This window comes from Heptranchias perlo, chromosome 10 (genome assembly GCF_035084215.1).
Source record: "Heptranchias perlo isolate sHepPer1 chromosome 10, sHepPer1.hap1, whole genome shotgun sequence".
Taxonomy (NCBI): Eukaryota; Metazoa; Chordata; class Chondrichthyes; order Hexanchiformes; family Hexanchidae; genus Heptranchias; species Heptranchias perlo.
In genome coordinates this window covers 77,046,777-77,071,371 of record NC_090334.1, presented here as the reverse complement: position 1 = coordinate 77,071,371, position 24,595 = coordinate 77,046,777, and the positions used below count along the sequence as shown (strand labels likewise).

At 44.4% G+C, this 24,595-nt stretch overlaps 1 protein-coding gene across 1 annotated transcript in view; it reads right to left on the bottom strand.

Annotated features, from left to right (window-relative positions):
- The window catches only part of tshr (thyroid stimulating hormone receptor), an 89,315-nt gene that overhangs the window by 37,753 nt on the left and 26,967 nt on the right, over nucleotides 1-24,595 (bottom strand). The window contains exons 2-3 of the mRNA XM_067992186.1: nucleotides 13,211-13,282; nucleotides 10,376-10,450 (exon numbers count right to left, since the gene is read on the bottom strand). Of these exons, the coding sequence (XP_067848287.1) occupies nucleotides 10,376-10,450; nucleotides 13,211-13,282 (147 nt within the window). The remainder of the gene's footprint in view (nucleotides 1-10,375; nucleotides 10,451-13,210; nucleotides 13,283-24,595) is intronic.

The following is a 24,595-nucleotide window of genomic DNA, read 5'->3' as shown; positions in this document are numbered from 1 at the left end:
TTGTGAATAATTGAGACCCCAAGACAGATCCCTGCGGGACTCCACTAGTCACATCCTGCCAATGTGAATACTTTCCCATTATCCCTACTCTCTGTCGCCTTTCGCTCAGCCAATTTCCTAACCAAGTCCGTACTTTTCCCTCGATTCCATGGGCTTCTATCTTAGCTAACAGTCTCTTATGTGGGACCTTATCAAATACCTTCTGGAAGTCCATATAAATAACTTCCATTGACATTCCCCTGTCCACTACTTTAGTCACCTCTTCAAAAAATTCAATTAGGTTTGTCAGGCACGACCTACCTTTCACAAATCCATGCTGGCTCTCTCTGATTAACTGAAAATTCTCGAGGTGTTCAGTCACCCTATCCTTAATTATAGACTCCAGCATTTTCCCCACAACAGATGTTAGGCTAACTGATCTATAATTCCCCGGTTTCCCTCTCTCTCCTTTCTTAAAAAGCGGAGTGACATGTGCAATTTTCCAATCTAGAGGGACAGTTCCTGAATCTAGAGAACTTTGAAAGATTATAGTTAGGGCATCTGCAATGTGCTCACCTACTTCCTTTAAAACCCTGGGATGGAAACCATCTGGTCCTGGGGATTTGTCACTCTTTAGTGCTATTATTTTCTTCATTACTGTTGCTTTACTTATGTTAATTTTATCAAGTCCCTGTCCCCGATTCAATATTAGTTTTCTTGGGATTTCCGGCATGCTATCCTCTTTTTCGACTGTAAATACTGACGCAAAGTAATTGTTCAACATGTCCGCCATTTCCCCATTGTCAATGACAATATCCCCACTTTCAGTTTTTAAGGGGCCAACACTGCTCCTGACCACCCTCTTTTTCCTAATATAACTATAAAAGTTCTTTGTATTGGTTTTGATATCCCTTGCAAGTTTCTTTTCATACTCTCTTTTTGTAGCTCTTACTATCTGTTTTGTGACCCTTTGTTGATCTTTGTATCTTTCCCATTTGCCAGGATCTGTGCTATTTTTTGCCTTTTTGTATGCCCTTTTCCTTCCGTCTTATACTGTCCCTTACCTCTTTAGTTGTCCATGGCTGTTTTTTTTGGCAAGTAGAGTTCTTGCCCCTCAGGGGTATAAACCGATTCTGTATCATGTTAAATGTTTCTTTAAACATTTCCCACTGATCATCAGTCGTTTTACCCATTAACAGATTTGCCCAGTTTACTGTGGACAGTCTATGTCTCATCCCATTGAAGTTGGCCTTACCCAAGTCTAGAATCTTAGCAGCTGACTCACTTTTTTCCCTTTCAAACACTACGTTGAACTCGATCATGTTATGATCGCTATTGGATAGATGTTCACACACTAAATCTGGTTCATTACTCATTACTAAATCTAGTATGGCTTGCCCCCTTGTTGCCTCTAGGACATACTGCTGTAGAAAACTATCCTGGACACACTCAAGAAATTCACTACCTCTGACAGTTGCTAGTCTGCTTTCCCCAATCTATGTGAAGGTTAAAGTCCCCCATTAAGACCACTATGCCTTTCTTACACGCTGTCTAATCTCTGCATTTATACAATCTAGCACTTCAGAGCTGCTGCCAGGGGTCCTATACACAACTCCCACTATAGTCTTAGATCCTTTCCTATTTCTCAATTCAACCCATAAGGTCTCTGTTGGCTGCTTACCTCTCGTTATATTCCCCTTTATCATTGAAGTGATTTCATCTCTAATCACTAAGTCTACTCCTCCCCCTCTTCCATTTTCCCTATCTCTCCTGTAGACCTTGTAACCCGGTATATTTAGTTCCCAATCCTGACCATCCTGCAGCCATGTCTCAGTAATAGCTATCATGTCATACCCTCCAATTTGAATTTGAACAAAATTGTGTTTTTAAAAAAAAATTCTTTCAACACTTTGGATATTAGTTATAAAAATATCTAAGATGAGAAAAAAAGGCTGTTTGATTGACAGTCAAGAATCATCCAATCGGGTAATTAAGAGTCCCAAGAGATTGGCCATGGGAAGGCGGGGCACCACCAGGATGGACGTGTTGGGTGACCAATGGCAGGAGTGTGGGGGGCGGGGCAGTTGGAGGCGGAAAGTGATGACACCCCTAGGAATACGTCCAACCAGAGTTGGGAACCCTAGTTTAAAGCCGAGCCCAGTTGCATAACAGATAGGAGTGTCCCTTTAAATGACTGAGATTGCAGGTTCGCGCCTCAGCACTGGTTAGTGTTTGAATCCGAGTGATTTGAATACGGTGAGCTGTGTCAGTTCTAAACAGGGCCACCAGAGACAATCCACCCACAGTGACAGGGGGCCTTCGTTCAGCCAATTCACTTACAGTGAGCATGACTCCTATTATTCCAACATGGAACAATGCTAGTTTGTCTGCCTCTCTCCAGTGAAGGTTGAAGAAACTGCTTCAATCGGTCAAAGACCAGAAATAATAAAAGGAGGATTTTCCTCCATTTAATTGTAATACGAAGATCCTTAGATTATTGATTATATTTTGATCCAGCTAGTAAGCCAGTCCATTGGAGGGTCTTTCTTTCCCATTGCTGTCTCTCCCCTCCCCCCATTACTGACAACGACTGCCTGAAGGTGATTCGAATTTATCCCATGATTGAACTCTCATAAATCATGAATTACAAAGTCAGAAGGTAGCTCTGGAGGATTTGCCAATGAGCAGAACAGAACTGTGTAGCCCACTTCCATTATCAGGTATTCCCTTGAGAATCCCTACGTGGTCAGTTTTCGGTAAAATATTAAAATGTCTACGTGGCAAAGAAGCAGAATGCAAAATGGTTAGAAAGGGTTAATTAGTTAGTAACTGAGATTGGTACAGGTGGCCTGGCCCTCCTGCTGGGCCATATGTTTGCGTGGTCAGCAGGTTTGCATGGTCTTAGCAATGTAGAGTCTTTGATGTGATTCAAGGACTGGTCTGAATGTCTCCATGTTTATGGCAGATCAATATAGGTAACGAGCTTAGCCAAAGTTGAAAGACATTCCAGGTTGGGAGATATGGAACAGAAGGGACAGGGAAGAACATTCCAAGTTGGAAGGTGAGGAAGTATCCCCTTTGATGTCTAACAGCAACATGATCAGCACATGGACGATTTATGATTGGCCAGAAATAATGTAACCTCGCATGGCAACCTATGCCCGGCTTATGATTGGTGTTGACCCTCGTTAAGTATGTTCCAACCCTATTGGTTTGTATAAAAACGTGTGGATTTCTGTATGTTTCTTGTTCTTGCTCTGCCAGCATAGAGGGACTCTATCAGGAGTCCAAATCAATGCTGCAGACTAAGAACCCTGCTATTAAAGTTGTGATGAACTTTAAAATGTATTCGACTTCAGTTTTTACTGAACCAGACTGAGGGGAAAGAATCCGGATCGTCATTTGGTGGCAGCGGTGGGATCTTAACGGTCGTTCACCGAGAGTTCGCGGAGTAAGAGGCGGATTATCTCAGACACGGAGGAAGGAAATGGCGCCCCGATGTAAGTAGTCTTAATTTACTACGTCGGTTTTCCTCCAATCCGTCAGTCTGACGACGAATCGTCCAATCGCTAACACTCGTGTGGCATCCTTACAAGATTCAGGTCAGTCTGGCGAATACACAGAAATAGCAGGAAGAGGTCAGTGGTTAATATCACTGAGGGAATAACTTGTAAGCGGTAGGTCAGTGGTTAATATCACTGAGGGTAGTCAGGGTTTAAGTTCCTGGTGATTGGATATAAACAGGAACTATTGATAAAACTTAGATGCCGCCAAAAAGGCTCAGGAATTAATTTGGAAAAATAACAGAGGTACCACAGCCAAAGAATTAATTGCTTTATGGAGACAGTACTGTAAAAAAATATGGATAGAATTAAGTGACTAGACAAATGTTTAAAAGACAGAGACCCGAAAAAGAAAGGTTTTGTTGTTTAAGTGTACTGTCCCTTTAAAAAGCCTGTCTTGATCAGTGTTTTTTTTGTCGGTGTTGTGGGCCACGCCCCCTTCTTACTGTGTCTTGTGTGTTTTCTTCCTTTATGTAATGTATCTGTCTTGTCGTGTGTTTAATTCTGATACTGCCGAATTAAAATTGGAGTTATTGAGGTTAAGTGACCTATTAAATTCTGGTTCTTATAAAGTGTGGGCATGTTAAATTCCAGACATGGGATCTTCAAAAAATTGGCATTTTGAATGTTTATTTTGTGATTGGCTGTGGTTTAAAAAGAGGTTAAAAATTAACGGGATAGATTAAAAAAACTATCTGGTATCACTGTGATAGGAAAAGTCGGAAAGCTGGAACAGCTCGGAGCGTTGATTATAATCACATCCACTAAAAGTATGTGAAAAAATAGTGTGCAAAAATATAGTATAAAGCAATCCACAAATGTGAGAAGTTAAAAAAAATCAGTCAAACCTGTGTGAAGTGAAATTTTGAAGGTGGGAACTTAATCTCAAAAGGGAGAAGGATCAAGTTACTCCTACCACAAGAGCAAGTTAATATTAACCCCTTCCATCCCAAGAAGCCAGACTGTCATGCCAAGAGCAGTTCAAACAGATAGAAATGACCCAGTCGGTTGAGAACTGTCTGAGGCTTGCCCAGAACACAGGTGAACATGATGTAATAATTGGTATAGGTTATATTAGTAAAATTGTCCCAATCACTCGGAAATGCCAAAGGCTACAATTGACTGAGATATAAGTTTTCACGCTACAGTGAAAAATTGATAAGAAAGGAATGTAAAACAAATCATATGAAAAGGAAGCATAGGTTAGACAATTGGAAGTCCATTACTTGAGCTATGTACTGACACAGGGTACTAAACACCTATCAGTTTTACCCTGCCACAGTATGTTAAGGAAGTTTTGACAAGTTCTGGGGCTATTCAATTTTATTTGAAATTAATAGTAGAATACAAGATCTGACCAAAGAGGGGAGACCTTCCCTGACAAATTATATAACTCGCATTGAGAATGCTAAGAAAACTCAACAATTAGATCAACACCTCCTAACTCAAGTGTTAAAACAAAGAGCGACATGGAATGGAGGTGGACATCGTAAAAAGAGATAGGCAAAAATGGAGACGTAAAGATCTGTGATAAGTGATATAGCAACTGCCTTTGCCTCAGTTGTTAACACCATTGATTTGACAACATTAGATCAAAAGGTCAGAGATTTAGGGTCTCGCATTAAAGATATATTAAAAGATAAATGAAAATACAGATAAGGAATTGTCTGAGGATCAAATGCTGACCATATATTTGCAAAGGATAGCTACAGTGCTAGAAACACATGCCCAAACCATTAATAAATTAATAAAAGAGGAATATAACGTATCTTAGCAGGCGGCTGCTAATGATATCTGCTTAATGTGGTTACATCTTGAAAACACAGAGATTAGGACTTGGAGTTAGAAATTCCAGTCTGCAGCCCTGCGTACATCTGTATGTGGGAGAGACAGTGTTTATTTCAGACAGGCTGCGTGCTTCAGAGAGAGGGCGAGAGTGGAACTAGGCAATTTCTCTCTCCTGTTTTGTTTTCTAAATTTGTTTCGGGTATAGGGATTATTCCTTTGGATAAATAAATAATAAATGAAGATTTGACAAATTAATCACTTGGGCTCTCAAGAAGAGCCGCAATGGATTTTCTGTGTTTCTTTTAAAACAGGTGACCCTGGTTTTTTTTTGGGACCACGTGAGTGTTGATGGTGCAGGATTACCAAGAGTAGTTACAAAGTTACGGTGCAACCTTTGCTGGAGAAATTTGGTGCAGGAAACGATCCAGTGGTGTTAAAGATTTAAGACTTTAGCTGCAGACATCAGCGGATACCAAATGTCACAGCGTGGTGATATCAACCTGATTCTCTTCTTTTGAAAACATTTTGATTTGTTTTGTTTTAACCTATTTGTTGTCTTCCGAGACAGAGTGCTCGAGGTGGGGAGATATGGGAATTTCTCTAAAGTCATTGAATTGGGCATGATAAAAAAATCAATCTGGCATAAATATACAATCTAGTGGAAGTCAGGAAAGTGTAGTTGAGAATAGTAAATTGATAGCTTTCTCGTGGAGATATTTGTGTCCTTGCCTATAATGAATAATGAGAAAACTACACTCAATAGCCTGGCCACTACCCTGACATCGGGACCATGCAGGGGGAGATAAGCACTCTAGACACCCCTGATCTTTTTGATAAGATAACCTGAAAACCTAAGAATGGCTACAGTGGACATAAAAGATACAAATGTATGTTGCCATCATCTGAAACGGAGACCAGGATGAAGAACATGATTACAAAGGCCTATGGCCTGGTGAGCTAATGCAACCACTCTTTAAACAAACCAGTTGCTTTTACAGGACTGAATCCTACAGGACATATGATGTGTGCCATGGAAAATGTTCGGAAATACCATGAGGAAGAAGAGACTGGCCAGCAGAAAGTTAATATCCAAGAACACTAAGCTCATTCCTATGAGATGCTGCTAGTATGCGGAGATACATGAAGAAGATACATTGCAGAATGAGTCTCAGACAGGCTCAGTTACTTGACAACAGCACAACAGGAAAATGGTTAATGTGGTCCAGGCGAGTGAGAAATCCTTTTAAACAAGGCACTGACACATGGTCCATAGAGAAACCAACTAATTAATGAAACAGTCAGGAAACACTGGTATCAATCAAAAGGACTGAAATTAAAGTAAAGAGGGACACAGTAATTTGGATTTCCAAAATTCAGGGTTAGGTTCCCATCAGTTAACAATAAAATTGGGCGAAACAATATTTAGAAGATATCCGCACGATGGATACAAAATTACAAGATTATGAGGGGCCCAGATAAAGTAGACAGGAAGTACCTGTTTCCCCTAGCAGAGGGTTCAAGAACTAGAGGACGTAGATTTAAGCTGATTGGCTGGAACAAAATTAAAGGGATGTGTTACTAGACATGCTGTCACTGTGTGTCCACATAGTGTTGGACACAGCCTAGAAGCACAGTGTGGGTTTAATAATACCGGTACCAATCAGGATATTAACTGTACCATGGAGGCCCAAGAGGCGGATCTAAAACCCACTTAAGTGGCATATGCCGGAGAGGGCAAATATTGTGTTACAACTAATTTGAAAACGTTTAAATATGCCAATCTAACTTGTGATATTTTAAGTCCAGAATTCTACTCCATTTCTGAAGTCCTGGTTCGGATTGGACCCGAGGAACTGGTAGAGATACACCAGCATAACCTCACCACCTTACAAGTTTCTGAGAATGTCAGAAAGGACTTAAAAGCATATCAGGACACATTTGGGTATCTGACACCCCTGTTGCCTAAATACTTGAAAGCATTGCGAATGGAGATACGCCTCTCCCAGAAGGTTTATTATAACCTACAACAGGACAGTAACAACATTAAGCATGACATTGACCAAATTAAAGTCACCACCTGGTGAAATGACCTCTGGAATTTGGGACTGAATATACAGATCCATCCTTGGATTAGATTAGTTTCATATGTATTAGTCGTAGTGCAGTTTGTTGTAATGTGCTTCTTGATTTTCATTGCATGTAATAAATGTAAGCAGAGGATGAAGGGTTTGGCAAAGATAGTAAAACAGAGCCTGGGTGAGAATGTCCCCATTGTCTCTGTGGTTTCAACTAAGAACACATCTTAATGGTACCGGGAGTAGCACCCGCTGGGGTAAGGTGCATGTAAAAGGGAAGACAATCATAGTTTGATAGGATTATCAGATGCTCTGCCTCTCTTCCACCCGGACTGGTGGCCAACACGAAGGGAACCTGGTTAAGATGAGGTACAGCATCTAATGGGATATTGTAGGGAGAATTTGGATTAAGGGATATAATGGGGAGGGCACCAATTCACAGGTGTAAAATGGTCTGAAAGGTACCATTCAGTCTAGTTAGGCTGGAAACAAAATATAAAGCACCATAGGATATTTGACTATGTTAGCCTTTTCAAATTAACATGAATAGGTTTAGCTGACCAAGGACATTCGCAGCTTACTTGAGAGATGTTTAGAAGGAGTCTGTTCCTGAGAACAGTTAAGAGTACAAAGGCGTATTGATGAAACATGTCTGTGTTCTATTGGGACTTCTCCAGTTCAAGGGCTAGTCATATTCATTGTTATAATTCTTATAGTTTATTGCATACTTAAATGTTGCTGCGCTGCAGAACCTGCAGAACCAGTGAGCACCGTAATAATTGGTTATCATAAAATGATAAAAGGGGGGAATGAGAATCCCTACGTGGTCAGTTTTCGGTAAAATATTAAAATGTCTACGTGGCAAAGAAGCAGAATGCAAAATGGTTAGAAAGGGTTAATTAGTTAGTAACTGAGATTGGTACAGGTGGCCTGGCCCTCCTGCTGGGCCATATGTTTGCGTAGTCAGCAGGTTTGCATGGTCTTAGCAATGTAGAGTCTTTGATGTGATTCAAGGACTGGTCTGAATGTCTCCATGTTTATGGCAGATCAATATAGCTTAGCCAAAGTTGAAAGACATTCCAGGTTGGGAGATATGGAACAGAAGGGACAGGGAAGAACATTCCAAGTTGGAAAGTGAGGAAGTATCCCCTTTGATGTCTAACAGCAACATGATCAGCACATGGACGATTTATGATTGGCCGGAAATAATGTAACCTCGCATGGCAACCTATGCCCGGCTTATGATTGGTGTTGACCCTCGTTAAGTATGTTCCAACCCTATTGATTTGTATAAAAACGTGTGGATTTCTGTATGTTTCTTGTTCTTGCTCTGCCAGCATAGAGGGACTCTATCAGGAGTCCAAATCAATGCTGCAGACTAAGAACCCTGCTATTAAAGTTGTGATGAACTTTAAAATGTATTCGACTTCAGTTTTTACTGAACCAGACTGAGGGGAAAGAATCCGGATCGTCACCCTCACCATATTGCAGTCTAACACAGGTGAGGTACAGTTATCTCATACCAGGTCCGCACGCAAACTAATCTTATGTTCCAAATGCACGTTGCATTATAATTGATAACCACATCATTGCACAAACCACTCTGTCTTTGACTACACTGGTTTTGATGGTTAAAAGCAGCATAGCTGATCCTTCCAGTTCCTGTGTTGATCTAGGGGCTGCTTTTTCAACAGCAACAACTTGCATTTATATAGCGCCTTAAACATAGTAAAACGTCCCACGACGCTTCACAGGAGCGTTATCAAACAAAATTTGACACCAAGACACATAAGGAGATATTAGGACAGGTGACCAAAAGCTTGGTCAAAGAGATAGGTTTTAAGGAGCGTCTTAAAGGAGGAGAGAGAGGTAGAGTGACAGAGAGGTTTAGGGAGGGAGTTCCAGAGCTTAGGGCCTAGGCAGCTGAAGGCACGGCCGCCAATGGTGAAGCTGATTCACACTATCAGCTTGGCCCAGCTTGACGTTTGTTGCACTCGCATCTTTGAGTCAGAAGGTCGTGGGTTCAAACCTCACTCCAGAACATGAGTACATAATCTTGCCTGACTCTCCAGTGCAGTGCTGAGGGAGTGCTGCAGTGTCAGAGGTGCTGTCAGAGGAGATAAGATGTTAAATTGAGTCCCAGCCCTCCTGTTCCAGTGATTGAGGTGGATGGTGAAGATCCCATGGCATCATTTGAAGAAGAGTGGGGAGTTCTCCTAGTGCCCTGTCCAACTTCCTTCCTTAATCAACATCGCCAAAAAAACAGATTAACTGGTCATTCATCTCATTGCTGTGTGTGGGATCTTGCTGAGCACAGTCACTGCAATGTAAAAGTAACTTCACCGTGTGAAGCCCTTTGCGATGTTTCTGAGAAATGTGATAAAGTGCTAAATAATTTCAACTTTTTTTTTCTATTTTTGCCTGAAACAGTGTGAGAAGCTTAGGAGGGGAAGCAGACTCTAGACTGCAAGTGGAATGAACATCTAGAATACATACCACAACAGAATATGGATGGATTGGATCTATAGATTCTCCCCCAACACCAAGATAGCCAAGAAGACCGCCCAGCTGCATCAGCCTTGAAATCCTGCGACGGCCTCTCAAACTCTGGAGTTATTTTTCTTTTCCATTCATTCTCGGGATGTGGGCATTGCTGGCAAGGCCAACATTTATTACCCATCCTCCAGCTGCCCTTGAGAAGGTGGTGCTGAGTATGACAGCCTCTACTCAATTTAGGAACATAGGAACAGAAGGAGGCCATTCAGCCCCTCGAGCCTATTCCGCCATTCAAATAGATCATAGCTGATCTGTACCTTGACTCCATCTTTGTTCCATAACCCTTACCTAACAATCTCAGTTTTGAAATTTCCAATTGCTCCCCAGCCTCAACAGCTTTTTGGGGGAGACAGTTCCCCATTTCCTCTAGCCTTTGCAATTTCCAATCTGCAGCCGTAGTGAACGGATACTCACATGTGCGTGACTTTATCTAGATTGAAGAACGCGTGTGCATCCACTTTCTGAAGTGTTGCATCGATGGAAATGTAACTGGAAGAGAAATGTGAAAAGGCTGGGGTGAGAAATGAGACACTTTACATAGAAGGGACATTCATTTTTCTCAATTACTATTTTGCGACATTTAGACAAATACTTATTAGTTTCTTCCTGCGTTTGATGGTTTCACATGTCACCTTGATGCTAGATTTATTTCTTTATCTCCTTTGCTCTCCTCCTTTCCTGAAGGTGCTGATTCACGCTGTGCAGGTAAACCACAAGTATCTTCACCTTTGTGTTTGAGTTTGGAGTCTCACCCAGCTTAAATGGCAACACAGCAGAGTCCGATTCTGTCCTCACCGAACATCCACACACATCCAGCAGGGGTATGTGATCAGGGCCCTCGGCCGACTTTCCACTTGCTCGCCCTGGCCCAGGGGCGTAGAGACCAATTGTAGTGCTTTAACTGGGCATCAAACCTGGGACCTTCGTAATCTGTGTCACACCAGCTGATGCATTAAACTAATGATCCTTTAGGCGAGTGATCTCAAACAGTAGTGTCTCATGCTTAATGTGTCAACCTTGGCTCAGCAAGTAGCACTCTCATCTCTGAGTTAGATAGTTGTGGGTTTAGTCCCATTGCGGAGACTTGAGCACAAAAATCTAGGTTGATACTCCAGTGGAGTGCTGCACTGTCAGAGGTGCCGTCTTTCGGATGAGATGTTAAACCGAGGCCCTGTCTGCTCTCTCAGGTGGAGGTAAAAGATCCCATGGCACTATTTTGAAGAAGAGCAGGGGAGTTCTCCCCTGGTGTCCTGGCCAATATTTATCCCTCAACCAATGTCACTAAAACAGGTGATCTGGTCATTATCACATTGCTGTTTATGGGAGCTTGCTGTACGCAAATTGGCTGCCACGTTTCCTACATTACAACAGTGACTACACTTCAAAAAATACTTCATCGGCTGTAAAGCGCTTTGGGATGTCTTGAGGTTGTGAAAGGCGCTGTGTAAATGCAAGTTCCTTCTTTTTCCTCGCCTGTAATCCAGCCCACACAGTAAATCAGAGAGCATGGTCACACTAGGGTGTAATGTGGTATACGTCCCTATGCCACTCTCCATCTCAGTAAAGGCAGCAGCAAAGCAATAAAGCAGAGCTAGACTTTTACACTGATTAACGTGGAATAAAGTCCATCTCCTCAGCATGTTAGGGCCAATTCTGTGCTCCTGGGCAGCGCATTATTAAAGAAACATGGATTACAATTTCACTGACCAGCGGAAATCCTTCCCTGTTGATTAAATCAAAGCTTCAAGCTCCGGACATGGGGAAAAAGATTTTTAAAATGGCTGCATGTTTGCTGTCACAGACTGTGTTGAAGTGGAGGCCTGTTCTGTGCACACCAATAATAGACACACTATGGTTAACCACATGCTCCGATTCATACCTCCAGCTGGCTCGTGACTAAGTTGCGGTTAGTTTCACCGGTGCAAACATTCATCCTGTCACAAGGTTAGCCATTACATGTCATCTCTGACACGTGGAGTAGGTTTTCAAAGAAAATGCGGCTGGAAAAAGCTTGTTTTATAGACAATCCTTTTCTCTTACATACATCGAGCTTCCAAATGCTCTATGTTGCAGCCTTTCTTGTCTCTCTCTCTCTCTTCATTGCATCAATACTACTACAACCAACGTCCCTTGAAATTTTACTCTCTTGTTCCTAAGCTGCACAAATGAGGCTACATCTTCCGCCCGTTTAATTATAAATAGGCAGAAAATCCAGCCAATGGTGCTCCAAAGATTCTTTCTCCTCCCATCATCCTTACTGTATTGAAATCAGGACTTACTGGGGTTAATTTTGACTTTGGGTGATAGTGTAAATCGGGCGATATCAGATCCGCCACCTGTTATACATCTCTCCCCATTTTTCATTTCCACCTCCCCTCTAAGGCACTTCTGCAGGACTTCAAATCCAGCTGCAGCGCCATGTTTCCTGCCAGCTCCCAAAGAGCAAGTTCACAATTGCAGATGTTACCTGATGCTGGGACAGGGTGACAATTAAGCTGACCCTGCAAGATCCTAGGGAGTCATCACTCCTCCGGTCGGCAGGGTGTGAATTCTGCTGTGCACCAGGTCCATGCACAGACTTGAAAACTGTCCCTTCTGTCTCTAGGAAGAATGGCCATTTGGGCGAGGTGCTAGAGTACAGCCAGCACTAATGAAATTGTGCCAGGTGTCAGCCTTGGCTCAGTGGGTAGCACTCTTGACTCTGAGTCAGAATGGTTGTAGGTTCTAAACCCCACTTTGAGAGCCTTGAGCACATAATCTAGGCTGACACGCTGAGGGAGTGCTGCACTGTTGGAGGTGCCGTCAATGAGATGTTAAACTGAGGCCGCGTCTGGCGGGATGCAAAAGATCCCATGACATTATTTGAAGAAGAGCAGGGGTGTCCTGCCCAATATTTATCCCTCACCAAAAACAAATTAACTGGTCATGTATCTCGTTGTTGCCTGGGGGATCTTGCTGTGCACAAACTGGCTGCTGCATTTGCCTACATAACGACAGGGACTACATTTCAAAAGTAGTTCATTGGCTGTGAAGTGCTGAGGAAGTGAAAGACACTACATAAATGTAAGGTCTTTCTTTCTTTACCCCAGCACTTCAGGAGACAAGGAGAGAAAACTGGGATACGAAAGTCATTAATCGAAAGGTTTCTAAATACAATGAGCTGTTCAGTCAAAGGCGTTTCACTTAAGTGACAGGTCTAGTCCAGCACAAAGAGTGGTAAATAGACTGATAAGAATCACACATACTTACATCCTTGAAATGTTTGGGAGGTTTGTAAAAGCTTCAGTGGGGATCGTCTTAAGTTGAGTCTCCATGAATCGGCTGTCAAAAAAAAATCCACTTTTAATATTTGGTGTCGCTGAAAAAAAAGACTTAATAGTAACACTGATAATAACATTGAATATTAATGTTCCAACTCATCTTATTTGCTCAATTCAATGCTCTGGCCCGATAACCTGTTGGGAAGCTGTCTGGATGTAAGAGGTTTCAGGGTCCATCAAGAGCAAACCTTCATCATCGACCCGGCCGAGATCAGCATGGACCACGGAGGTACACCTGGGATCTTCGGTCTGTGAGGCTCAGTTTCCTGCTAGCCAGCAGACTTACCGAGTAAAGCCATTGGGAAGGTGCAGTGAAATTTATAAAAGAGGGTTCAGTTTTTCCTATTTCAGTGAGAAATATGCACTAAGCTGAATTTCTAAGCATTAAAGAGACATCACCATCCTGTAAAGAGAAAAATAATCAAGCAGGGTTCCCGCTCTTGATCGTTTTTTGCAGTGACCACAAGTGTGCAACCGTGGGTAATCGGGACTAGGCTCAGCTGTGAGGCACCCCATGGTCAAATGACTCAGATACACTCGCTGTCTTGGCTCAGATATAAGGAATGGTCACTTGAGTGTGGTACCGGATGGAACTATAGCCCAGGAGGAGCCGAATACCATCAGGAGAAGAGGGGGGCAACAAGGGACAAAGTTGCGGGGGAGAGGGTGGGGGAAGGAGGAAATAAAAGGGGGATAAAAGAGGAACTATGTAAAATTGAGCCTGGAGCTGTGCAAGTCCAGGTTTATCTAAACAGGGGAGGTTCAGTGTAAGAGAACTGGACCATAGACTCGCTGGGGTCGGGTGTGGATTGTTTATTTTTTTTAATAGAAAGTCGGTGTTTTAACGGGGCCACTGAGTCGGAGAAAAGACCAGTTTTAGATCTGGCTCCAAGAGAAGGTTGTTTGCTGGCTTTTATTTTACAGGGTGGCTTAACCTTAATTAAACCGTGGGTGAGGTGAAAGCCCATTCTGTGTTATTGGCGCTCCTTTGTACCTAGCTAAGCAGGTCAGAGACTACACGTCAGGCCAGTCTGTCTTGGCTGTTGAAGAGGCATTGACTGTCATCTGACCTATTCATTACTTTAAAAAAAAACCTGAACCAGTTCACTGTGGGAGATGTCGTGCTCCAATCCCCAATATCTTTCACAGAATTACCAGACGAGTACACCTCATGCTGTCAGACAAAAACCTAAATCACACCTGTCGGGATGGTCAGAGAGCTTAAATCCTGATGTTACGCTGGTTAGACTCCAGTACTGGGATTGAGAATTCACAGATTAACAATGGTGAGACTGGGGGAATGAACTCCAAAAACCATGATATCGGGAAGGCCACACAGCCCCGGTCACCTGGTTCTGGGTGTAACTGGACCCATTCTTGTTACCATATTCAGATGGAAAGAAAGACGAAAGAAGGATTTGCATTTATATAGCGCCTTTCAGGACCTCAGGACGCCCCAAAGTGCTTTACAGCCACTTCTGAAGTGCAGCCACTGTTGTAATGTGGGAAATGCGGCAGCCAATTTGCACGCAGCACGATCCCGCAAACAGCAGTAATCTGTTCTAGTGGTGTTGGTGAATGGAGCATTGGAGAGCGATGAGTAAGACACATGTAGCTTATTAAGGCAGGTACATATTCATCTACATGCAATATCAGCTGCGGCTCGCTGGGTCGCACTCTTGCCTCTGAGTTGGAAGATTGAGGGTTCAAGTCCCACTCCTGAGACTTGAGCATATAATTGAAGCTGACAGTCCCAGTGTGGTACTGAGGATGGGTTGCACTGTTGTTCAGATGAAACATTAAAACTGAGGCCCTATCTGCCCTCTCAGGTGGACTTAAATGATCCCATGGTACTATTTTGAAGTTGAGCCATGAAATTCTTCCAGGTGTCCTGGCTGATATTTATTCCTCAACCTACATCCCTATAAATTGATTATCTAGTCATTTATCATCTTGCTGTGTGCAAATTGGCTGCCGTGTTTCCTAATTTACAACAATGACTACACTTCAAAATGTGGAGATGCCGGTGATGGACTGGGGTTGACAATTGTAAACAATTTTACAACACCAAGTTATAGTCCAGCAATTTTATTTTAAATTCACAAGCTTTCGGAGGCTACCTCCTTCCTCAGGTGAACGATGTGGAAATGAAATCCTCGAAATGAAGTCGCATTTATAAATCACAGAACAATGCTTGGTGATAACAGACAGTTTTTTCAACTGCCCGTTGCCAAGGCAATCAGTGTGCAGACAGACAGGTGTTACCTGCCATGTCTCAGAATATACAAATCACCAAAAAAAAACAACAAACAAAAAAAAACAAGAAAAAACCCCCCAAAAAACAGAGATAGAGAGGTAGAAACATAGAAAAGACAGCAACTGACCCGTTATATTAAAAACAGATAACATTTGTTCGCTGGTGGGGTAACGTGTAGCGTGACATGAACCCAAGATCCCGGTTGAGGCCGTCCTCATGGGTGCGGAACTTGGCTATCAATTTCTGCTCGACGATTTTGCGTTGTCGTGTGTCTCGAAGGCCGCCTTGGAGTACGCTTACCCGAAGGTCGGTGGCTGAATGTCCTTGACTGCTGAAGTGTTCCCCGACTGGGAGGGAACCCTCCTCTTTTGCGATTGTTGCGCGGTGTCCGTTCATCCGTTGTCGCAGTGTCTGCATGGTCTCGCCAATGTACCATGCTCTGGGGCATCCTTTCCTGCAACGTATGAGGTAGACAACGTTGGCCGAGTCACAGGAGTATGAACCATGCACCTGGTGGGTGGTGTCCTCTCGTGTGATGGTGGTATCTGTGTCGATGATCTGGCATGTCTTGCAGAGGTTACCGCGGCAGGGTTGTGTGGTGTCGTGGACGCTATTCTCTTGAAAGCTAGGTAATTTGCTGCGAACGATGGTCTGTTTGAGGTTGGGTGGCTGTTTAAAGGCGAGTAGTGGAGGTGTGGGGATGGCCATAGCGAGGTGTTCGTCGTCATTGATGACATGTTGAAGGCTGCGGAGAACATGGCGTAGTTTCTCCGCTCCGGGGAAGTACTGGACGACAAAGGGTACTCTGTTGGTTGCGTCCCGTGTTAGTCTCCTGAGGAGGTCTATGCGATTTTTTGCTGTGGCCCGTCGGAACTGTCGATCGATGAGTCGAGCGTCATATCCCGTTCTTACTAGGGCGTCTTTCAGCGTCTGTAGGTGTCCATCGCGTTCCTCCTCGTCTGAGCAGACCCTGTGTATTCTCAGGGCCTGTCCATAGGGGATGGCCTCTTTGACGTGGTTAGGGTGGAAGCTGGAAAAGTGGAGCATCGTGAGGTTGTCCGTGGGCTTGCGGTAGAGTGAGGTGCTGAGGTGCCTGTCTTTGATGGAGATTTGTGTGTCCAAGAAAGAAACTGATTCTGAGGAGTAGTCCATGGTGAGCTTGATGGTGGGATGGAACTTGTTGATGTTATCGTGTAGTCTCTTCAGTGATTCTTCGCCGTGGGTCCATAGAAAGAAAATGTCGTCGATGTATCTGGTGTATAGTGTTGGTTGGAGGTCTTGTGCAGTGAAGAAGTCCTGCTCGAACTTGTGCATGAAAATGTTGGCGTATTGGGGTGCGAATTTGGTCCCCATGGCTGTTCCGTGTGTTTGGGTAAAGAACTGGTTATCGAAGGTGAAGACATTGTGATCCAGGATGAAGCGGATGAGTTGTAGGATGGCGTCCGGAGATTGGCTGTTGTTGGTGTTGAGTATTGATGCTGTCGCAGCGATGCCGTCATCGTGGGGGATACTGGTGTAGAGTGCCGAGACGTCCATCGTGGTGAGAAGTGTTCCTGGTTCAACTGGTCCGTGGGTACTGAGTTTTTGTAGGAAGTCTGTAGTGTCGCGACAGAAGCTGGGGGTTCCCTGTACGATGGGTTTCAGGATGCCCTCGATGTATCCAGAGAGGTTCTCACACAGGGTTCCGTTGCCTGATACGATAGGACGTCCGGGTGTGTTGGCTTTGTGTATCTTTGGGAGGCAGTAGAAGTCTCCCACGCGGGGAGTACGTGGGATGAGAGTGCGTAGGATGCTTTGAAGGTCTGGATCGAAGGTCTTGATCAGTTTGTTGAGCTGGTGGGTGTGTTCTTTGGTCGGGTCTGCGGGTAACCGTCTGTAGTGTTCCTGGTTGTCCAGTTGTCGGTATGCTTCTTTGCAATAGTCCGTTCTGTTCTGTATGACTATGGCTCCTCCTTTGTCCGCTGGTTTGATGACGATGTTGCGGTTGGTCTTGAGAGCGTTGATGGCGTTGCGTTGTGCTCGGGTGACATTCTGGACTGTCTTCTGAGTGCGGCTGATGAATCTGGCATTGACGCATTTCCTGACAGCTTGAGCATACATGTCAAGCTGAGGGCAGCGACCCTCTGGAGGAGTCCAGTTTGACTCTTTCCTCTTCGGTTGCTGTACCGCGGATCCCTCTGTCTGCTGTTCCGGATCGTCGATTGTCTCATTGGGTTCGCTGCTGAAATTTTGTGGTTTGTGGTAGAATTCCCGGAGCCTCATTCTCCTGATGAATTCCTCTGTGTCTGCCGCGAGACTAGTGGGGTCCATTTTTGTAGTGGGGCAGAAATTGAGCCCTCGGCTGAGAACTTCGATTTCGTCTGGTTGAAGGGTGTGGTCGGACAAATTGACGATAGACTTCCCTGTGGTTGCAACCGTGGTACCAGGGGAAGCTTGGTTGATGCTGGTGGTGATGCCGAGTTTCTCAAGCTTCCTGCTCTTGGTTTTCATGTAGGCAGCGTAGTTCCGTTGCCTCGTCTGTTTGGCGGTATTTCGTAGCTGGTCTGCTGTGTCCTGAGTACAGGTTGAGAGTATGGACTCTATCTTGGTTTCGAGGTTGTGGCGTCTGCTGTAGAGTTGGTGTATGAGATGGTTGCGGAGTGTGCGAGAGGTACGGCGGCAGAGTCTCTCAGCATAATCCGAGTTGTATGTGGACCTGAGTGGGTTCGTGATCTGGAGTCCTTTCGGGATCTTGTCTGCTTTCTTGCAACTCTGTAAAAACTTGATGTCTGTGTCTAAATGCGCGATCTTCTTGGATATCCTTTCCACTGTGAGCCGGCAGTTTGTGGTGTCGATGGTAGTCATGATGTGGAGATGCCGGTGATGGACTGGGGTTGACAATTGTAAACAATTTTACAACACCAAGTTATAGTCCAGCAATTTTATTTTAAATTCACAAGCTTTCGGAGGCTACCTCCTTCCTCAGGTGAACGATGTGGAAATGAAGTCCTCGACACCACAAACTGCCGGCTCACAGTGGAAAGGATATTCAAGAAGATCGCTCCGGGAATTCTACCACAAACCACAAAATTTCAGCAGCGAACCCAATGAGACAATCGACGATCCGGAACAGCAGACAGAGGGATCCGCGGTACAGCAACCGAAGAGGAAAGAGTCAAACTGGACTCCTCCAGAGGGTCGCTGCCCTCAGCTTGACATGTATGCTCAAGCTGTCAGGAAATGCGTCAATGCCAGATTCATCAGCCGCACTCAGAAGACAGTCCAGAATGTCACCCGAGCACAACGCAACGCCATCAACGCTCTCAAGACCAACCGCAACATCGTCATCAAACCAGCGGACAAAGGAGGAGCCATAGTCATACAGAACAGAACGGACTATTGCAAAGAAGCATACCGACAACTGGACAACCAGGAACACTACAGACGGTTACCCGCAGACCCGACCAAAGAACACACCCACCAGCTCAACAAACTGATCAAGACCTTCGATCCAGACCTTCAAAACATCCTACGCACTCTCATCCCACGTACTCCCCGCGTGGGAGACTTCTACTGCCTCCCAAAGATACACAAAGCCAACACACCCGGACGTCCTATCGTATCAGGCAACGGAACCCTGTGTGAGAACCTCTCTGGATACATCGAGGGCATCCTGAAACCCATCGTACAGGGAACCCCCAGCTTCTGTCGCGACACTACAGACTTCCTACAAAAACTCAGTACCCACGGACCAGTTGAACCAGGAACACTTCTCACCACGATGGACGTCTCGGCACTCTACACCAGTATCCCCCACGATGACGGCATCGCTGCGACAGCATCAATACTCAACACCAACAACAGCCAATCTCCGGACGCCATCCTACAACTCATCCGCTTCATCCTGGATCACAATGTCTTCACCTTCGATAACCAGTTCTTTACCCAAACACACGGAACAGCCATGGGGACCAAATTCGCACCCCAATACGCCAACATTTTCATGCACAAGTTCGAGCAGGACTTCTTCACTGCACAAGACCTCCAACCAACACTATACACCAGATACATCGACGACATTTTCTTTCTATGGACCCACGGCGAAGAATCACTGAAGAGACTACACGATAACATCAACAAGTTCCATCCCACCATCAAGCTCACCATGGACTACTCCTCAGAATCAGTTTCTTTCTTGGACACACAAATCTCCATCAAAGACAGGCACCTCAGCACCTCACTCTACCGCAAGCCCACGGACAACCTCACGATGCTCCACTTTTCCAGCTTCCACCCTAACCACGTCAAAGAGGCCATCCCCTATGGACAGGCCCTGCGAATACACAGGGTCTGCTCAGACGAGGAGGAACGCGATGGACACCTACAGACGCTGAAAGACGCCCTAGTAAGAACGGGATATGACGCTCGACTCATCGATCGACAGTTCCGACGGGCCACAGCAAAAAATCGCATAGACCTCCTCAGGAGACTAACACGGGACGCAACCAACAGAGTACCCTTTGTCGTCCAGTACTTCCCCGGAGCGGAGAAACTACGCCATGTTCTCCGCAGCCTTCAACATGTCATCAATGACGACGAACACCTCGCTATGGCCATCCCCACACCTCCACTACTCGCCTTTAAACAGCCACCCAACCTCAAACAGACCATCGTTCGCAGCAAATTACCTAGCTTTCAAGAGAATAGCGTCCACGACACCACACAACCCTGCCGCGGTAACCTCTGCAAGACATGCCAGATCATCGACACAGATACCACCATCACACGAGAGGACACCACCCACCAGGTGCATGGTTCATACTCCTGTGACTCGGCCAACGTTGTCTACCTCATACGTTGCAGGAAAGGATGCCCCAGAGCATGGTACATTGGCGAGACCATGCAGACACTGCGACAACGGATGAACGGACACCGCGCAACAATCGCAAAAGAGGAGGGTTCCCTCCCAGTCGGGGAGCACTTCAGCAGTCAAGGACATTCAGCCACCGACCTTCGGGTAAGCGTACTCCAAGGCGGCCTTCGAGACACACGACAACGCAAAATCGTCGAGCAGAAATTGATAGCCAAGTTCCGCACCCATGAGGACGGCCTCAACCGGGATCTTGGGTTCATGTCACGCTACACGTTACCCCACCAGCGAACAAATGTTATCTGTTTTTAATATAACGGGTCAGTTGCTGTCTTTTCTATGTTTCTACCTCTCTATCTCTGTTTTTTGGGATGTGGAGATGCCGGTGATGGACTGGGGTTGACAATTGTAAACAATTTTACAACACCAAGTTATAGTCCAGCAATTTTATTTTAAATTCACAAGCTTTCGGAGATTTTCTCCTTCCTCAGGCAAATGTTTTTTGGGGGGTTTTTTCTTGTTTTTTTTTGTTTGTTGTTTTTTTTTGGTGATTTGTATATTCTGAGACATGGCAGGTAACACCTGTCTGTCTGCACACTGATTGCCTTGGCAACGGGCAGTTGAAAAAACTGTCTGTTATCACCAAGCATTGTTCTGTGAATTATAAATGCGACTTCATTTCGAGGACTTCATTTCCAACAACGTTCACCTGAGGAAGGAGGTAGCCTCCGAAAGCTTGTGAATTTAAAATAAAATTGCTGGACTATAACTTGGTGTTGTAAAATTGTTTACAATACACTTCAAAAAGCATTTAATTGGCTGTAAAACATTTTGAGGTCGTGAAAGGAACGATACAAATGCAGTCTTATTTTACATATATTAGCAGCTCCATGCCTCGCACAACAGTGCCATTTCTTCGAATAGAATCAAGCAAATTCTACTTCTCTGTTAAGTGGCCCCTTCAAACCATACAATATGGTCTTCACACTGTCATATTTAACATCCCTTTACTACCACAGCCGCTAGACGGAAAATGAGAGAGATGAAAGAAATCAGTGGGCGCTCCTGGAGGTGGGTAACTCCAGGGGAGCAAGGCCGAGCATTAATCTGAATGTGTTATGGATAGCAGATAAGACTGTTGGTTCAGAGCATGCAATTGTTGATCAAAGGAGACCTGCACAGACTGCACTGAATAAGAGTCAGAATTTCTTCTTCCTTAAATACACTTTCTGAGAAAGAGAAGCAAGTTTCAGATTCTTTGGCATATTTTGAGTTGCCCTGAGGGTATTAAGGTCAACATATTGCAGGACTGGAGTCACCTGGTGTAGGGGTGAAAGGTTCCCTTCCCTGGAGGACACTAGTGAGCCAGTTGGGTTTGTACAATAATCCTGTAGCTTTCACCGCAATCATTCTGGTGTTAGTCTGCAAATGACCACATTTTATTGAAGTCAATTTCTTGCCATGGCAGGATTCGAACTCATAACCTCTCTGGTTGCTCGCCCAGCACCATAACTGCCAGGCTGCCATACCCATGCTATGTGCTAGCCAGAGGGCTCTGAAAGGGTTAACTGGCTTGACTGCATCCCACTCCGATGTGGACATGTTGCTAAGGTCGATTTCTTCAGCTGTACATACAGCGGCATAAGCTGTGAAGTTATTACAAAAACCCCAGAGGGACCAAGCTTTGAAATTGGCCATGTAGTTAGATGTTAACCTCTATTCCCGCTGTCTGAACAGTTAAAGTTCTTGGTAGAGTACAGCAAAGGCGCTTTGATATTAATTATATTGCACACTTCCTACAAGTCACAGGGGGAATTAATAAAAAATACTTTTGGCAGACCCATGGCCCAGCAGTCAGTGAAGTCTGTTCACAGCCAAGTTTTAGCCTCACACACGTTTTGTCTGTTATATCACTTTTATTCTCAGCTTATTTCTTTGACTAGCTGAAGACACGGTTTGAGTTGAACAGAACAAAAAGGCGTTGAACACTGGTATTTGTAATTTGTTTTAATCCAAAGTTTGGAACCTCCAAATTCAACATTCAGATACCAAGGCACGAATTGGGAGATTGCTATCATGGGGATACTAAGGATGCATTACAAGCCCTCCATTTGTCCAGAACAAAATGGCAAAACAGTAGCTTTTTTAAAAATTCATTTTCGTGACATGGACATTGCTGGCAAGGCCGGCATTTATTGCCCATCCCTGGTTGCCCTCAGAAGGTGGCGGTGGTCCGTATTCTTGAACTGCTGGGTAGCGGTTTGATACAACTGAGTGTCTCACCAGGCTACTTTAGAGGGAACTTAAGAGTCAACCACGTTGGTGTGGGGACTGGAGTCACATATAGTCCAGACCAGGTAAGGACGGCAGGTTTCCTTCCCCAAAAGGGACATTAGTGAAACAGTTGGGTTTGGTTTTAATGGAACCCCTTTTTCAAAGAAGGGCAGAAGCTGTTTTTTGTCTCATAGCAGATACAGGAACAGCTGGCTTGTGAAAATTCGAATTTGTTGGGAAAATTTCTTCACGTAAAGGATAGTCAACATCTGGAATAGATTTCCAGGAAGAATATTTGATCAGTCACTGAAGAGCCTGTTAGATGCTGTGATGGGACGGTTGTTTTTTTTCATCTCTTTTGAATGAATGAGTGAAGGTAGATCAGATGGCCTTCCTTATATTTGATCTTCATAGTTGAGGAAAGACTGGAGAAACTTGGGCTTTTCATCCATGAAAGGAGGAGACGGAAAGGGAACGTTACAGAGGTATATAAGATGGTAAATGATGTAAAGAAATTAAATCAGAATTCTACTTCAAATCAAACTGTAATAGCATGACAAGGGGAAGGCCAGGCCCACAGTAGCGAGACGCAAATTTAGGGCGAATGTCAGGAAGTTCTTCTTCACAGAAAGAGTCTTCAATATATGGAAAGAACTTCTGGGTAGGGCAGTGGAGGGAAAACCCCTGAATCGTCTGCGAGTTACTGTGATGGGAAGACTGCAGTGAGATTCCACGATTTGACCAGTGGGAACCTGCACTTATAGAAAGTGCGATCGGAGATGTGGCCGTTGTACCAGTTAACAATGTGGCGATCTACAGAAGTTATGCTAAGACACTGCTCACACCATACTTAGAATACCACGACACAGAAAATATACACCTGTGAAAGTTACAGGAATTTTGTGCCAAGACTGATCCCAAGTGTAATCCCAAGACTGGATTTTAAAATTCTCACCCTTGTTTTCAAATCGCTCCATGGCCTCACCTCCTCCCTATCTCTGTGATCTCCTCCAGCCATACAACCCTCCAATTCTGGTCTCTTGCGCATCCCAATTTTAATCGCTCCACCACTGGTGACCGTGCCATCAGCCAATTTGGCCCTAAGCTCTGGAATTCCCTCCCTAAACCTCTTCACCTCTCTCTCCTGCTTTAAGGTGTTCCTTAAAACCTACCTCTTTGCCTGTCCTAAAATCTCCTTATGTGGCTCGGTGTCAAATTTTGTTTGATAACAGTCCTGTGATGTGCTTTGGGATGTTTTACTACGTTAAAGTTGAGTAGAATGGGCCTATACTCTCTGGAGTTTAGAAGAATGAGAGGTGTTCTCATTGAAACATATAAGATTCTGAGGGGGCTTGACAGGGTAGAGGCTGAGAGGTTGTTTCCCCTGGATGGAGAGTCTAGAACTAGGGGGCATAGTCGCAGGATAAGGGGTCAGCCATTTAAGGCTGAGATGAAGAGGAATTTCTTCACTCTGAGGGTTGTGAATCTTTGGAATTCTCTACCCCAGAGGGCTGTGGATGGTCAGTCGTTGAGTATATTCAAGGCTGAGATCGATAGATTTTTGGACTCTAGGGGAATCAAGGGATCGGGCAGGAAAGTGCAGTTGAGGTTGAAGAACAGCCATGATCTGATTGAATGGCGGAGCAGGCTCGAGGGGCCGTATGGCCTACTCCTGCTCCTATTCCTTATGTTCTTAAAGGCACTGTATAAATTCAAGTTGTTGTTGTTGTAAAGAGGACAATCAGTGAGGAAAAGTTAGAGAAGCTTAAGCTTCGAAGCATAGAAAGAAGTGGGTAATGGGGGGGGGGACCTCATCAGATTATATAAAATATTAAATGATATGGAGATTATTACTTCATAATAAGCCAACAAAATATAACATGAATAGAAATGAATGAAAATAAATTTAGAACAGGTATCAAGAAAATTTATTT